Raw genomic sequence first — 15,826 nt, forward strand, 5'->3', positions numbered from 1 at the left:
TGACCTGGCCTCCACATTCCGCCGACCTCAACCCAATTGAGATGGTTTGGGATCAGTCTGACGGCAGAGTATAGGAAAAGCAGCCAACAAGTGCTCAGCATATGTGGAAACTCCTTCAAGACTGTTGGAAAAGCATTCCAGGTGAAGCTGGTTGAGAGAATGCCAAGAGTGTGCAAAGCTGTCATCAAGGCAAAGGGTGGCTATTTGAAGATTCTCAAATATATAATATATTTTAACACTTTTTTTTGGTTACTACATGATTCCATATGTGTTATTTAATAGTTTTAATGTCTTCACTATTATTCTACAATGTAGAAAATTGTAAAAATAAAGAAAAACCCTTGAATGAGTAGGTGTGTCCAAACTTTTGACTGGTACTGTATGTGTATCGGCTATGTGTATGTATTTGTATTTATTTTTTATCTGTGTGTTTTATGTTGTTGCTTTTCTTGCAATTTCACTGGCTATCTAGGGACCAGCACTGTAAATTAGCAACGTGTTATGGTGCAATGCATCTTACTGTTGTAAATGTGTCAATATTATTGCATCTCTCCCTACCCAAATTATATTATCATAATATAATTAATTATATGTAATTGTACTTCTGATCCTATTTCATATATTTTTTAACTACAGTACACCGTTGAGCTTTTTAGACCACACATTTCAAATGCATATGAACTTGAAATCCAACATTCTGCTGGAAGCAACTTCTGAAAGTCTCTGCCTCCACCTGCCGATGCATAAGCAGAAGTACGGAGCGAAGGACCCCTATGTGCGCGCTCTCTCTCTCTCTCCGCAATGAATGAAATCGCATCCACCACCGCCACACCTCCATGCGAGGAATGTCTCGAGCGCTGCCACTTCCCTCACCCACAGGTATGCGCCTCGCGCTCAACTCTGTGAAGACGTTTGTCAACAAATGCCGCTACTTGGTGCTTTTGTCTGTTTTTTCCATGTGAATGAATGGAACATAATTTCAAACAAGATATCGCTCAAGATTAGTTGCTGAACATAGCTGAGAAGTTCACATTTGAGAATAACTGATTTAAAGCCTGACCATGGCGACAATTGGGGATTTCGACCCGCTCAACTCCACGGTACCTGCGACCAAGATTGAAGTTACCGTCTCGTGCAGGTAAGATAATCATAACGTATCCAATAGTGTCATTATTTAAAGGAAATGTTAGATATAAACTGTTGATAATGTTGTATAATGATAGATTATCAACTGGAATGAGTGCTGTAGCCTACATCTTAATTGGCACGGAGCCATTTGCGTTTCAATATATTTGCGCATAATTTGTGTTGGTTACCTCAACTAGCCTATCTTCAAACATATGTAGGTTAACAGTCGTGATTTCAAACCATGTTAGTTTAATACGAGTATTTACATCTCTGTTCAAAAACTCAGACTTTTGTAAGGAATTTGCATTAACAGTGGGTGAAGAGCTACGTGGGTGTGCAGCAGCATAACCGTATTTATTCTGAGTGACAGAGAGCGCCAACGCGCGCAACTCACACAGATAGGCTATAGATACTATACACAGCGCAAGAGCACGGTTGGACAGGTTCTTCCCACTGGGCACAGACATCATTTCAACGTCTAGTTTTGATTTACATTTGGTTGAGTAGTTTTCAACTAATATGAAGTCAACGTGAAATCAACAAAACATTTCACTATGTCATTGGATTTAGATTAAAAGTTGGGTGAAAAAAATATGAAATTCCCATACCTTGATGACTTTTTGCAAATCCAATCAGTTTTCCACGTTGATTCAACGTCATCACATTTAATTTTTGTTGTTGAAATTACATGGAAACAATGTTGATTCAACCAGTTTTTGCCAAGTGTGTTATGACATTAAAATGAGCAAGAGAGGGTGTGTGAGTGCTTACATTTATTCAGGTGTGCCGTGTGCACTTCTCCATCACTTATTTTCACAGGGAGAAGAATTACCTAGGTAGGCTACCACTGGAATCGAGATTCTGTTGACTCGTAGTGTATGACCGGGTAAACACAAGTATAGACCCTACACAGCCTACTTGTCTTATATAGCCTATTGAGCACTTGGTGCGCCTTGGTGCTAATTTAGTGGACACTTTCACCACTCTTGCCTACTGGTACAAAATAGGCAAAATGGAACCCAGGGCTGGATCACTATAGTACATACCCAGATCTGTTGGGTTACATGAATGACCCAACACATTGGGTTACTTGATTTGCCCCAAAATGTGGTTATTTTTACCCAGCAGTGTGTTCCTTTTCACTCTTTTGCTGGGCTATTGTTAATGTATTTCTGACTCAGTAGTGGGTTATTTCTTACTTTATTGCTGGGTTATTTTTTCTACCTTCTCTCTATTACAAAATCCATTCATTTTCTAAAGGTACAAATACTTCTAACAACAATCAATGTTACAATGTTACTACACAGTCTATTAAATTCTTAAAATGACATCTGGCCAATCATGACAAATTGCAGATAAAATACAAAATGTTTATTTTCACATATTAATTTCAGCTACAAAATGAAGTCATGCAAAAGATAAACAAATAAGGAACACACAAATAAACAAAAACTTTACAAGCACAATCCATAATTAGAAAATAACAGCAGCCCTACCAATTAATGCTGAGGAAAGGGGCTGAAGAAAAGTTAACTTTACCCTCTACTCCCCCACCAGGTATCAATTTTCAATAGGATTTATGTAAAGCAACAACGAAACATAATATCTTCTGCTCCAGAGCCTGCCCATTCATGATGGTGAATGCCAGGGAGTAGAAGTGATTGTCCCCGAGAGTCAGAACGAAAGGTTCAGGGCTCTTGTTCTTTTGGTCGTCTGGCGGAGATATTCAGCCATATTGGTTCCAGCCTGGGGATTAGAGAATATGATTTAAAATGTTGAACAATAATCAAGACACTCATCACACTCTTGCACAAGCCTGCGCTCGCATGCACACACACAAATGGTGGCCTTTCCTATTGCTCAGAACAAACTATACTCCTATACTGTCTATTGCTGTGTGCAGGACCTTAATCTGCATTGAGGTCCAGCCAGGGGTGGGAAGAGTACTGAAATAGCCTACTCAAGTAGAAGTACTGTTACTTCAATGACATTTTACTCAAGTAAAAGTAAAATTAATGACTTTGAAAAATAGTACTTGGAAAAGCTACTCAATTACAGTAATGAGTTTATTTGTAGTTATTTATTAGTTACTATCCACCTCTGGTTTACAGTATTCCAAATTAAATAGTATTCAATATTCCACATGTATACTTACACTACATGATGACTTTCCGGCCTCATCAATGTTCGGGCAGGCAGTCTTCTTTCCAACTCGTTACACTGGGGGTGTGAAAAACACTCTCAGGATCATGTCGTCTTTAGTAACTGGGGGACAAAAACATAAGCTTTTAGGGGACAGCCAAACCGGATAAACGTGGATGAACATTTGAGACACTACCTTCATTTCAATATGTAGCTACCTGCACTCCATACACTGGGAGTGAGAGAAGCACTCTCAGGGCCATTCAGCCTCTAGTATCTGGGCAGTGGGGAGACATAACGTTAACATAGTTTAAGTAGAGAATAAACATGGATAGCTTAAATTTGGATGAACAATTGAGACAATCCTTTCATTTCAATATAACGTTAAAGTAACTGTCTGCATCCAGACAGACTAGCTAGCTAGTTAGCTAACTCAGAAACAATTAGGCTATAAAAACAGTAACTGAACCATAAAAACATCAGTCATAAGCTTGCCAACTAGCTACAACCATGTTAAATTAACTCAGAGACAGGGAATATGCCTAGTTAGTTTAGTATAATCTATAGCTAGTTAGCTGGTCTAGTTAGCCAAACCGGGTGAGAAACCTAGTTTGAGTAAGTTAGCTAGCTACCTGACCACGTAAACAATACACCACACTCTAATGTTAACGTTAGGCTTTCAGAAGACAAGCTTTCTACAGGCACTGACATAGCTAGCTGGCTAGCTAGCCAAACTTCAACAAAACCCTAAAATGTTTGCTACCACACACAGCACAGGAAAATAGCTCGCTAGCTAGCCAGCTAAGTTAGCAAACGTTAGCTAAGTCTGAAGCTAGCATGCATGCGGTTGTTTGCTAGCTAGCTAGCTTGCTAGATAAGATTATCCAAAATTGTCAATGACTGAGATAATGTAATTATGATAATTAGGTCTATTTAACCTCACCCTTTTGGTCTGCCACAACGCCTTGCCCATTTGTCCATCAAAAAGTAATTCCACTCAGTGCTGGCTGCACTGTCTGGTAGACTTGCTACACAGCTGCAACAATCCTCATTCATGAGCTTGCCAGATCACTTTGATCTTCTGGATTTGGCGGGAGAATTAACCCACTCGATCATATCTCATTATATACTGGGTGGTTCGAGCCCTGAATGCTGATTGGCTGACATCTGTGGTATATTAGACCATATACCATTGGATGACAAAACATGTATTTTTATTGCTCTAATTACGTTGGCCAGTTTATAATAGCAATAAGGCACCTCATGGGTTTGTGGTATATGGCCAATATACCACAGCTAAGGGTTGTGTCCAGGCACTCCATGTTGCTTCGTGAATTAGAACAGCCCTTAGCCGTGGTATATTGGCCATATACCACACCTCCTCTGGCCTCATTTATTAAATAACCCAGCATTAACAACCCAACCTTGCTATTTTAAAATAAAACAACCCAACTAAGTGACCCAATGCCTGCAACCCAGCATTTGTTATTGTATAGGTGAAAATAAAATAATTATGTTGCTTTCATTATTTACATCCATATCAAATCAAATTGGTCACATGCGCCGAATACAACAGTTGCAGACATTACAGTGAAATGCTTACTTACAGCCCTTAACCAACCGTGCATTTCTTTTAAACAAAAAAAGTAAAAATAAAACAACAACAACAAAAAAAAGTGTTGAGAAAAAAAAGAGCAGAAGTAAAATAAAGTGACAGTAGGGAGGCTATATATACAGGGGGGTACCGTTGCAGAGTCAATGTGCGGGGGCACCGGCTAGTTGAGGTAGTTGAGGTAATATGTACATGTGGGTAGAGTTAAAGTGACTATGCATAAATACTTAACAGAGTAGCAGCAGCGTAAAAAGGATGGGGTGGGGGGGCAGTGCAAATAGTCCGGGTAGCCATGATTAGCTGTTCAGGAGTCTTATGGCTTGGGGGTAGAAGCTGTTGAGAAGTCTTTTGGACCTAGACTTGGCACTCCGGTACCGCTTGCCGTGCGGTAGCAGAGAGAACAGTCTATGACTAGGGTGGCTGGAGTCTTTGACAATTTTGAGGGCCTTCCTCTGACACCGCCTGGTATCTTTTTCCCTTTAGATGTTGGTTGAATCACTATTCCCCTGATAAACTAGGCTAAACATACATTTTAATACAATCCCCTTGATAAAAGTAAAATATAACATGCGACTCATGACATCTGTTCAGAGACAGTTGAAAGCATAGTTTTAAAAAGTGTAGATTTCAGTACATTTTCAGCTACAGGTATTAGTTGAAAGAAATAGCCTACAAAGGCCATTTCCTTTAAACAAGCATGTTTGGGTGGCAGATGTCAAGAAGTTGGTGACTTTAGTGTTTTCAGCCTACCTTGTACCACTGAACAGGTCTAGAGGGGGGTTGGGGGTGGCGAGGGGGGTTTGTCTTCGTTCCCTGACACTGACAGAATGGGTTTGGGTGAATTCCCCCATGAAACACTCACTCCATGGCAACTGGGCATCAGAGTGTACATGAGCGTGCAAAAACCAACAGGGTTGCTGCTCTGTCTTGACAGCAAAACGCAGCAAAACACATGAATAATCAAAACAAAAAGGGAAGTCCATATAAGGTCATAACAGCACAAAACAGCCCTAGCCTAGCAACAGAGAGTGACAGATAAACAAGGATTGGGTATTATATCAAATGTAAAGTAGACTTATTATAGTTTTATTAGGTAACCCTTAGAAAGCCTTATCTATGCTTATTTATATGTTCTAATTTTGTAATTTTATATTATGTCACACAACAAAAAATCAATCAAAATTATACAACAAGCCTACGTTTCTGAGTTTTGACCACATTGGGCCTACGTGAAGAGAAACTCTTTTCTATCTTCAGTTCAGTTACTCTTGTTGTCCTACAGCAGGGACGGCTTGTGTTCTCCCTTCATCAAAAACAGGTGTCTGTCAGCCTAACAGATGTTGACTGATGTCTCTCCACCTCGGAGTCTGAACTCGGTCTGATCTAAGAACTCATTGCAACATCAAATAGGACTGGCTCTTCCACCAATTTCTTTCATCACTTTGTTTGAAAGATAGATGTCAGCTTGATGACCCTCAAAAGCAGCCTAAACTTGTGATTCTTGAAAGATGCATGGCATTTAGATTTTTTTGATTATGACAGGTTCGACATCAAACGTTTAACATTAAAACGACAAAATGTTGCACTGTTTTATGCCTTAAAGGGGCAATCCAGGATTTGAAAAACAACAAAGCGTTCACCTCGCCACTTGTTTTTGTAAACAGCCGAGGGATGGGGTAGGAAAAATGTAACCACCAAAATGTATAAACAGAGCTATGGATGCAAGAAAATCTAAATGATAGATTTAGCTATGTTTTGAAGCTATATGGTGTTTGTTTACAATCACACTGTTTACAAACAATGCAGTAAAAGCGTTCTATAGAGTTTCATGCTTATGTTCCCTCCATTTCTCTCTCTCCCTTTCTATCTCCATCCTCGAGGCAATCCCTATTCCCCCAAACTCTCCCTTTCCCTCTTTCTGTACTCCCCCTCTGCATCTTCTCACTCTCTCTCTGTCTCCTTCTTTCTATTCCCCTTCTCTCTTTTCTTCAAGGTTTTAACCACTGATGTCTCGCCTTGTTTCCCTCAGTAGTATCGCTTCGAGCCATTGCAGGGAGGGAACCAAATGAATTGAAATGGATTACTGCCCATTCAGACTAAGACGCATGACACTGTGGGGTCGGCTCACATTGTTGGATAGAGTAGGAGAGGGAAAGTTAGCGTGGAAAGAGCAGGGATACAGATACCAGAGAGACCCTGTGTGTGTGTGTGTACGAGAGAGAAAGTGTGTGTGTGTATGAGCACAAACAAGTGTGTGCTTGAGTGTGTCTGTATGTTTGTGTGTGTGCGCGTGAAAGCTCTCTCTCTCTCTCTCTCTCTCGCTGGTTTCTTATATAAGAGCCGAGGCGCCTACCACCCAAACGGAGCTCCAGTGAGATCCTATTAGACAAGCAGAGCGTAGCAGCCACCGCAGGAGTTTACTGTAATTACCGCCAGGAGAGGATTGTTTCAATGAGTGGCCCGTGAAATAAGTTGCCTCCCTATCTCGCCAGTAAAGCACCTATTAACCTCAAGTGTCCCACTACTCTAACTGCAACTGTTTGTTTGGTACGATGCCAATTAGGGACTTGATATAATAACAGAAAGAATAGAGTTCCAATCATTTCTCATATATTTCACAAACATTTCCAATTTAATTATTTGCTAGAGCTAGAGTGAAGCCTCAACCAACCAGAAAATACATCTGTGACATTGTGTTGTGTGACAAAACTGCATATTTTAGAGTGGCCTTTTATTGTCCTCAGCACAAGGTGCACCTGTGTAATGATCATGCTGATATGCCACACCTGTCAAGTGGATGGATTATCTTGGCAAAGGAGAAATGCTCACTTACAGGGATGTAAAAAAAACATTTCTGGGATCTTTTATTACAGCTCATGAAACATATGACCAACACTTTATATGTTGTGTTTATATTTTTGTTCAGTATATATTCCTCAGTGTTGATGGATGAGTCCTGGGAGGATTAATATTTGAACATACTCCAATCAGTATTCTCAAAACAGTCCTGCAGCATTGAGTCTGCCTCCTCTGTCCAGCGCCTCACTATTTTCTGTGTTGGTGGCTCCCTCTTGAGTTGCTGCTTGTAGGCGGCGAGTAGGAACAGAGAGACATGATCTAAATTGGCCAAAGTGGGGGTAGGGATGGCTTTGTACGAGTCACGGATGTTTGTCTATACATGGTCCAGCATGTTCTTTTTTCTTGTGGGGCAGGATACATGTTGCTGATGTTTAGGAACTCCAGATCGGGTGAACTGAAGCTCGAGATGTTTTAAACTTCGGTACACCAGGAAAACAAATCTCTGCCCCATGCAAAATGTGTAGAATTGTGGGAAATTTGCTTTAAAACTGCAAATTGTTCTCTCCGCCAACAAGAAAGCTGTGAACAGTTTGGGGTCACATGGGTTGCGAGGTGGGGGTTTGTTACTACTCTGAAAACTGACAATATCCATCCGGACCTTTGCCACCTAGGACATTTGTGTGACCGGACCTTCTCATTGTCGTCGGTGGTAGGCCTGATCACCGACGACAATGAGACAGCCTGTAGCAGGGGTATTCAAGTACTATTTGAGAAGGTAAAATAAAAGTTACAAATAATGAAAGAGCAGCAGTAAAAAACAATAGCAAGGCTATATAAAGGGGGTACTGGTACCGAGTCAATGTGCGTGGGCACCGGTTAGTCGAGGTAATTGAGGTAATATGTACATGTACACTACCGTTCAAAAGTTTGGAGTCACTTAGAAATGTCCTTGTTTTCGATAGAAAAGCAATTTTTTTATCTATTAAAATAACATAAAATTGATCAGAAATACAGTGTAGACATTGTTAATGTTGTAAATGGCTATTGGAGCTGGAAACAGCTGATTTTTAATGGAATATCTACATAGGCGTACAGAGGCCCATTATCAGCAACCATCAGTCCTGTGTTCCAATGGCACGTTGTGTTTGCTAATCCAAGTTTATCATTTTGAAAGGCTAATTGATCATTAGAAAACCCTTTTGCAATTATGTTAGCACAGCTGAAACTGTTGTGCTGATTAAAGAAGCAATAAAACTGGCCTTCTTGAGACTAGTTGAGTATCTGGAGCATCAGCAATTGTGGGTTCGATTACAGGCTCAAAATGGCCAGAAACAAAGAACTTTCTTCTAAAACTCGTCAGTCTATTCTTGTTCTGAGAAATTAAGGCTATTCCATGTGAGAAATTGCCAAGAAATTGAAGATCCCGTACAACGCTGTGTACTACTCCCTTCACAGAACAGCGAAACTGTCTCTAACCAGAATAGAAAGAGGAGTGGGAGGCCCCGGTGCACAATTGAGCAAGAGGACAAATACATTACAGTTTCTAGTTTGAGAAACAGACGCCTCACAGGTCCTCAACTGGCAGCTTCATTAAATAGTACCCTCAAAACACCAGTCTCAATGTCAACAGTGAAGAGGCGACTCCGGGATGCTGACCTTCTAGGCAGAGTTGCAAAGAAAAAGCCATATCTCAGACTGGCCAATAAAAAGAAAAGATTAAGATGGGCAGACTGAGATATGGCTTTTTCTTTGCAACTCTGCCTAGAAGGTCAGCATCCCGGAGTCGCCTCTTCACTGTTGACTTTGAGACTGGTGTTTAATGAAGCTGCCAGTTGAAGCTGCCAGTTATGTACAAAATAAGTTACAAACAATGCGAGAAAACACACAAAATAGCACGGTTGGTTAAGAGTCCATAAAATGGCAGCCATCCCCTCCGGCGCCATTACTAATGATGGTGTTGGAGTCATGCGGAGCCATGCAGTCGTGGGTGAGCAGGGAGTACAGGAGGGGATTAAGCACGCACTCCTGAGGGGCCCCCGTGTTGAGGATCAGCGTGGCAGATGTGTTGTTGCCTACCCTTACCACCTGGGGGGGGGCCCGTCAGGAAGTCCAGGATCCAGTTGCAGAGGGAGGTGTTCAGTCCCAGGGTCCTTAGCTTAGTAATGAGCTTGGAGGGCACTATGGTGTTGAATGCTGAGCTGTAGTCAATGAACAGCATTCTCACGTAGCTGTTCCTTTTGTCCAAGTGGGAAAGGGCAGAGTGGAGTGCAATAGAGATTGCGTCAACTGTGGATCTGTTGGGGCGGTATGCAAATTGGAGTGGGTCCAGGGTGTCTGGGATGATGGTGTTGATGTGAGCCATGACCAGCCTTTCAAAGTATTTCATGGCTACTTATGTGAGTGCAACAGGGTTATAGTCATTTAGACATTTAGACCTTGGTGTTCTTGGGCACAGGGACTATGGTGGTCTGCTTGAAACATGTAAGTATTACAGACTGGATCAGGGGGAGGTTGAAAATGTCAGTGAAGACACATGCCAGCTGGTCAGCACATGCTTTGAGTACGCGTCCTGGTAATCCGTCAGGCCCTGCGGTCTTGTGAATGTTAACCTGTTTAAAGGTCTTACTCACATCGACTACAGAGTGCATGATTTCACAGTTGTCCAGAACAGCTGGTGCTCTCATGCATGGTTCAGTGTTGCTTGCCTCGACGCAAGCATAGAAGACATTTATTTTGTCTGGTAGGCTCGCGTCACTGGGCGGTTCGCGGCTGGGTTTACCTTTGTAATCTGTGATAGTTTGCAAGCCCTGCCACATCCGACGAGCATCAGAGCCGGTGTAGTAGGATTCGATCTTAGATGCTATCAATCCAGACTTAACTTGTTGGGGGTTACAGCCACAGTAAATTAACTATCCATTTTTCTTTTGCAAACTGTTTTGGAATTCAAAGAGTTTTGATTGATGCCTGCATCATATTCTGGATGTTTACTACACTTACCACTGTTTGGTTGATTAGTCGATTCTGATTGGCTGACAGGTGTGCAGTATTTTTTGATATCAGAAAAATACAGTTGAAGTCGGGAGTTTACATACACCTTAGCCAAATACATTTAAACTCAGTTGTTCACAATTCCTGACATTTAATCATAGTAAAAATTCGCTGTCTTAGGTCAGTTAGAATCACCACTTTATTTTAAAATGTGAAATGTCAGAATAATAGTAGAGAGAATGATTTATTTCAGCTTTTATTTATTTAATCACATTCCCAGTGGGTCAGAAGTTTACATACACTAGCATTACCTTTAAACTGTTTAACTTGGGTCAAACATTTCGGGTAGCCTTCCACAAGCTTCCCACAATAAATTGGGTGAATTTTGGCCCATTCCTCCTGACAGAGCTGGTGTAACTGAGTCAGGTTTGCAGGCCTTGCTCACACACGCTTTTTCAGTTATGCCCACAAATGTTCTATAGGATTGAGGTCAGGGCTTTGTGATGGCCACTTCAATTCCTTGACTTTGTTGTCCTTAAGCCATTTTGCCACAACTTTGGAAGTATGCTTGGGGTCATTGTCCATTTGGAAGACCCATTTGTGACCAAGCTATAACTTCCTGACTGATGTCTTGAGATGTTGCTTCAGTATATCCACATCATTTTCCTTCCTCATGATGCCATCTATTTTGTGAAGTGCACCAGTCCCTCCTGCAGCAACGCACCCCCACAGCATGATGCTGCCACCCCCGTGCTTCACGGTTGGGATGGTGTACTTCGGCTTGCAAGCGCCCCCCCTTTTTCCTCCAAACATAACGATGGTCATCATGGCCAAACAGTTCTATGTTTGTTTCATCAAACCAGAGGACATTTCTCCAAAAAGTATGATCTTTGTCCCCATGTGCAGTTGCAAACCGTAGTCTGGCTTTTTTATGGCGGTTTTGGAGCAGTTGCTTCTTCCTTGCTGAGCAGCCTTTCAGGTTATGTCGATATAGGACTTGTTTTACTGTGGATATAGATACTTTTGTACCTGTTTCCTCCAGCATCTTCACAAGGTCCTTTGCTGTTGTTCTGGGATTGATTTGCACTTTTCGCACCAAAGTACGTTCATCTCTAGGAGACAGAACGCGTCTCCTTGCTGAGCGGTATGACGTCTGCGTGCTCCAATGGTGTTTATACTTGCATACTATTGTTTGTACAGATGAACGTGGTACCTTCAGGCATTTTGAAATTGCTCCTAAGGATCAACCAGACTTCTGGAGGTCTACAATTTTTTTTGGGCTGATTTCTTTTGATTTTCCCTTGATGTCAAGCAAAGAGGCACTGAGTTTGAAGGTAGGCCTTGAAATACATCCACAGGTACACCTCCAATTGACTCAAATGATGTCAATTAGCCTATCAGAAGCTTCTAAAGCCATGACATCATTTTCTGGAATTTTCCAAGCTGTTTAAAGGCACAGTCAACTTAGTGTAAGTAAACTTCTGACCCACTGGAATTGTGATACAGTGAATTATATGTGAAATAATCTGTCTGTAAACAATTGTTGGAAAATTTACTTATGTCATGCACAAAGTAGATGTCCTAACCGACTTGCCAAAACTATAGTTTGTTAACAAGAAATGTGTGGAGTGGTTGAAAAACAAGTTTTAATGACTCCAACCTAAGTGAATGTAAACGTCCGACTTCAACTGTAAGTTTGTCAAATATGCCGCTTGCAGGAGGTGCGTTGCTCCTTCCATGTTGTGAATTATGTCCAGAGAACTCATAGCTCCTCGTTGTTTATACCTTACATAATAATGTTGATTAAGGTACTGTGAAATAAACAGGTGGTAAATGTATTGCAGTCGTAAAGTTATATTATCCTCTTTGTTTGGGCACTGCAAAAGGCAGTGTTTTAAGTCATATAGTTACAGTACATTATTCACGGATGTTCCTATGATGTGACAAATCATCAACAGTTTTACTTTGTTCAAACAAACAATGCTTGACAGGTTGTAATGAATTGTACTTTTTTATTGGGAATTGTAATGGTTTGTACTCCGTCCTCTACCATCTTGCGTTGCTTCAGCCTGAGCACTACCTTTGATATACATATTAAGGTGTTTACACGTGAGGGACTTGGTATAGAGAAGCGTGGGGACATGCTCTCCTGAAGGAAGGTGGTAGTGTAGCGACCTTAACCCAACACGTAGCGACCTCGTCAAGATGTTCAAGCCTCTTGGCGTAATGGTTAAGGTGTTGGCCTGACAGTCACTGGACCTGGGTTCGAGTCCAGGTCGGGGTTACCCCCTGAATTCACTAAACTAAATAGGTGGTGAAGCCTTTTCTCAAGAGACAACTATAGCGTGCTCTTGAAGTGACCTCAGTGGTTTAACAGAAGATAGCAAGTAGGTCAACATTGAGCTGGGGATGGGGTGGCGTTGTGAGAGAATGTCAATCACAGCAGGGGAGCGCTCTGATTGGATGTGTTCTCCTCAGGACCCCATTGGGCCAGGAAGGGATGAGACAGGTAGGAGAGGTAGTCATTCTCACAACAACATGGTCGATCCAAACCTGTTGGGCACATCACGGCAAATACTGAAAAAGAGGAGTATTTTACACAAATTAGATGTATTTTATTTTGCTTTTATTTTAGAGTCCCATTGAGACCAAGGTCTCTTTTGCAAGGGAGTCCTACATCTTACAATTACATAACAATTACACAATCATGTCAGCATAGGAGCATAGAAAATTCACCAAGAGAATACAAAAATACAAAACACAATCATGAAAAACTACCACATTCTATAGTAAAGAGGTCCTCAACCAACATTCTGAAAGGCACCAATACATCCTGTAGGGTAATAACTGTAGGTTATTCTGAAGATTGTTCCATACATTAGGTGCGAAGAAACCTAAAGCTGTTTTTCCTACCTCTGTAGTGACAGACGGAATTTCAAGAATCTGTCTGGACCCGTATCCACAAAGAGTCTCAGAGGAGGTGTACTGATCTAGGATAAGTTTTACCATAATGAATAAGATTATATGGACAGATCCTAGATCAGCCCTCCTACTCTGATATAATTTGTGCAGAGGAATATGGAGTTTATCATTAGTGCTTATTGCAAACGTGTAATTTATTTGTCATTATGCTGGCTACAAGACGGGCTACACGGCTTCCTCTTCCTAGTATCCTTTGTAGTATCCTTCGTAGTATCCTGATGGTTAATGTCCAGTCGCTGGAAAATAATCTTTGTGAACTCAGAGCAAGGCTTCAATCGCAGAGGGACATCAGTGGATGCTGTGTCCTTGTTTTTACAGAGGGACATCAGTGGATGCTGTGTCCTTGTTTTTACAGAGGGACATCAGTGGATGCTGTGTCCTTGTTTTTACAGAGGGACATCAGTGGATGCTGTGTCCTTGTTTTTACAGAGGGACATCAGGGGATGCTGTGTCCTTGTTTTTACAGAGACATGGCTTAAAGACGATACACTTGACTCTGCTATTCAACCAGACGGCTTTTCCATTTTCCATATAGATTGAACGGCAGGTTCTGGTAAGAGTAGGGGGAGGGGTATGTTTCCTTATTGACAATCCCTGGTGTACCGGAGCTTAAAAAATCTTGAGCTCCTGTTCACCCAATCTGGAGTTCCTGAATATCATCAACAAGTATCCTGCCCCACAAGAAATAATAACATGCTGGACCATGTACAGTGGGGGAAAAAAGTATTTAGTCAGCCACCAATTGTGCAAGTTCTCCCACTTAAAAAGATGAGAGAGGCCTGTAATTTTCATCATAGGTACACGTCAACTATGACAGACAAATTGAGGAAAAAAAATCCAGAAAATCACATTGTAGGATTTTTTATGAATTTATTTGCAAATTATGGTGGAAAATAAGTATTTGGTCACCTACAAACAAGCAAGATTTCTGTCTCTCACAGACCTGTAACTTCTTCTTTAAGAGGCTCCTCTGTCCTCCACTCGTTACCTGTATTAATGGCACCTGTTTGAACTTGTTATCAGTATAAAAGACACCTGTCCACAACCTCAAACAGTCACACTCCAAACTCCACTATGGCCAAGACCAAAGAGCTGTCAAAGGACACCAGAAACAAAATTGTAGACCTGCACCAGGCTGGGAAGACTGAATCTGCAATAGGTAAGCAGCTTGGTTTGAAGAAATCAACTGTGGGAGCAATTATTAGGAAATGGAAGACATACAAGAGCACTGATAATCTCCCTCCATCTGGGGCTCCACGCAAGAGCTCACCCCGTGGGGTCAAAATGATCACAAGAACGGTGAGCAAAAATCCCAGAACCACACGGGGGGACCTAGTGAATGACCTGCAGAGAGCTGGGACCAAAGTAACAAAGCCTACCATCAGTAACACACTACGCCGCCAGGGACTCAAATCCTGCAGTGCCAGACGTGTCCCCCTGCTTAAGCCAGTACATGTCCAGGCCCGTCTGAAATTTGCTAGAGTGCATTTGGATGATCCAGAAGAGGATTGGGAGAATGTCATATGGTCAGATGAAACCAAAATATAACTTTTTGGTAAAAACTCAACTCGTCGTGTTTGGAGGACAAAGAATGCTGAGTTGCATCCAAAGAACACCATACCTACTGTGAAGCATGGGGGTGGAAACATCATGCTTTGGGGCTGTTTTTCTGCAAAGGGACCAGGACGACTGATCCGTGTAAAGGAAAGAATGAATGGGGCCATGAATCGTGAGATTTTGAGTGAAAACCTCCTATCAGCAAGGGCATTGAAGATTAAACGTGGCTGGGTCTTTCAGCATGACAATGATCCCAAACACACCGCCCGGGCAACGAAGGAGTGGCTTCGTAAGAAGCATTTCAAGGTCCTGGAGTGGCCTAGCCAGTCTCCAGATCTCAACCCCATAGAAAATCTTTGGAGGCAGTTGAAAGTCTGTGTTGCCCATCGACAGCCCCAAAACATCACTGCTCTAGAGGAGATCTGCATGGAGGAATGGGCCAAAATACCAGCAACAGTGTGTGAAAACCTTGTGAAGACTTACAGAAAACGTTTGACCTGTGTCATTGCCAACAAAGGGTATATAACAAACTATTGAGAAACTTTTGTTATTGACCAAATACTTATTTTCCACCATAATTTGCAAATAAATTCATAAAAAATCCTACAATGTGATTTT

General features: G+C 41.6%; 1 protein-coding gene and 1 long non-coding RNA gene across 2 annotated transcripts in view; one reads left to right on the forward strand and one right to left on the reverse strand.

Moving 5' to 3' along the window:
* Positions 1 to 890: 890 nt before the first annotated feature.
* The window catches only part of LOC121575551 (copine-9-like), a 168,896-nt gene continuing 153,960 nt past the window's right edge, over positions 891 to 15,826 (forward strand). The window contains 1 exon segment of the mRNA XM_041888724.2: positions 891 to 1,138. Coding sequence (XP_041744658.2) covers positions 1,062 to 1,138 — 77 coding nt within the window. The 5' untranslated portion in view covers positions 891 to 1,061.
* LOC121575552 lies at positions 2,485 to 4,349 on the reverse strand. Its single transcript, XR_006002352.1, has 4 exons — positions 4,214 to 4,349; positions 3,489 to 3,547; positions 3,284 to 3,393; positions 2,485 to 2,874 (listed from the first exon to the last, which is right to left on the reverse strand). It is a non-coding gene; the product is annotated as an uncharacterized LOC121575552 (long non-coding RNA).

The sequence above is a fragment of the Coregonus clupeaformis genome, chromosome 10 (assembly GCF_020615455.1).
Source record: "Coregonus clupeaformis isolate EN_2021a chromosome 10, ASM2061545v1, whole genome shotgun sequence".
Lineage (NCBI taxonomy): Eukaryota > Metazoa > Chordata > Actinopteri > Salmoniformes > Salmonidae > Coregonus > Coregonus clupeaformis.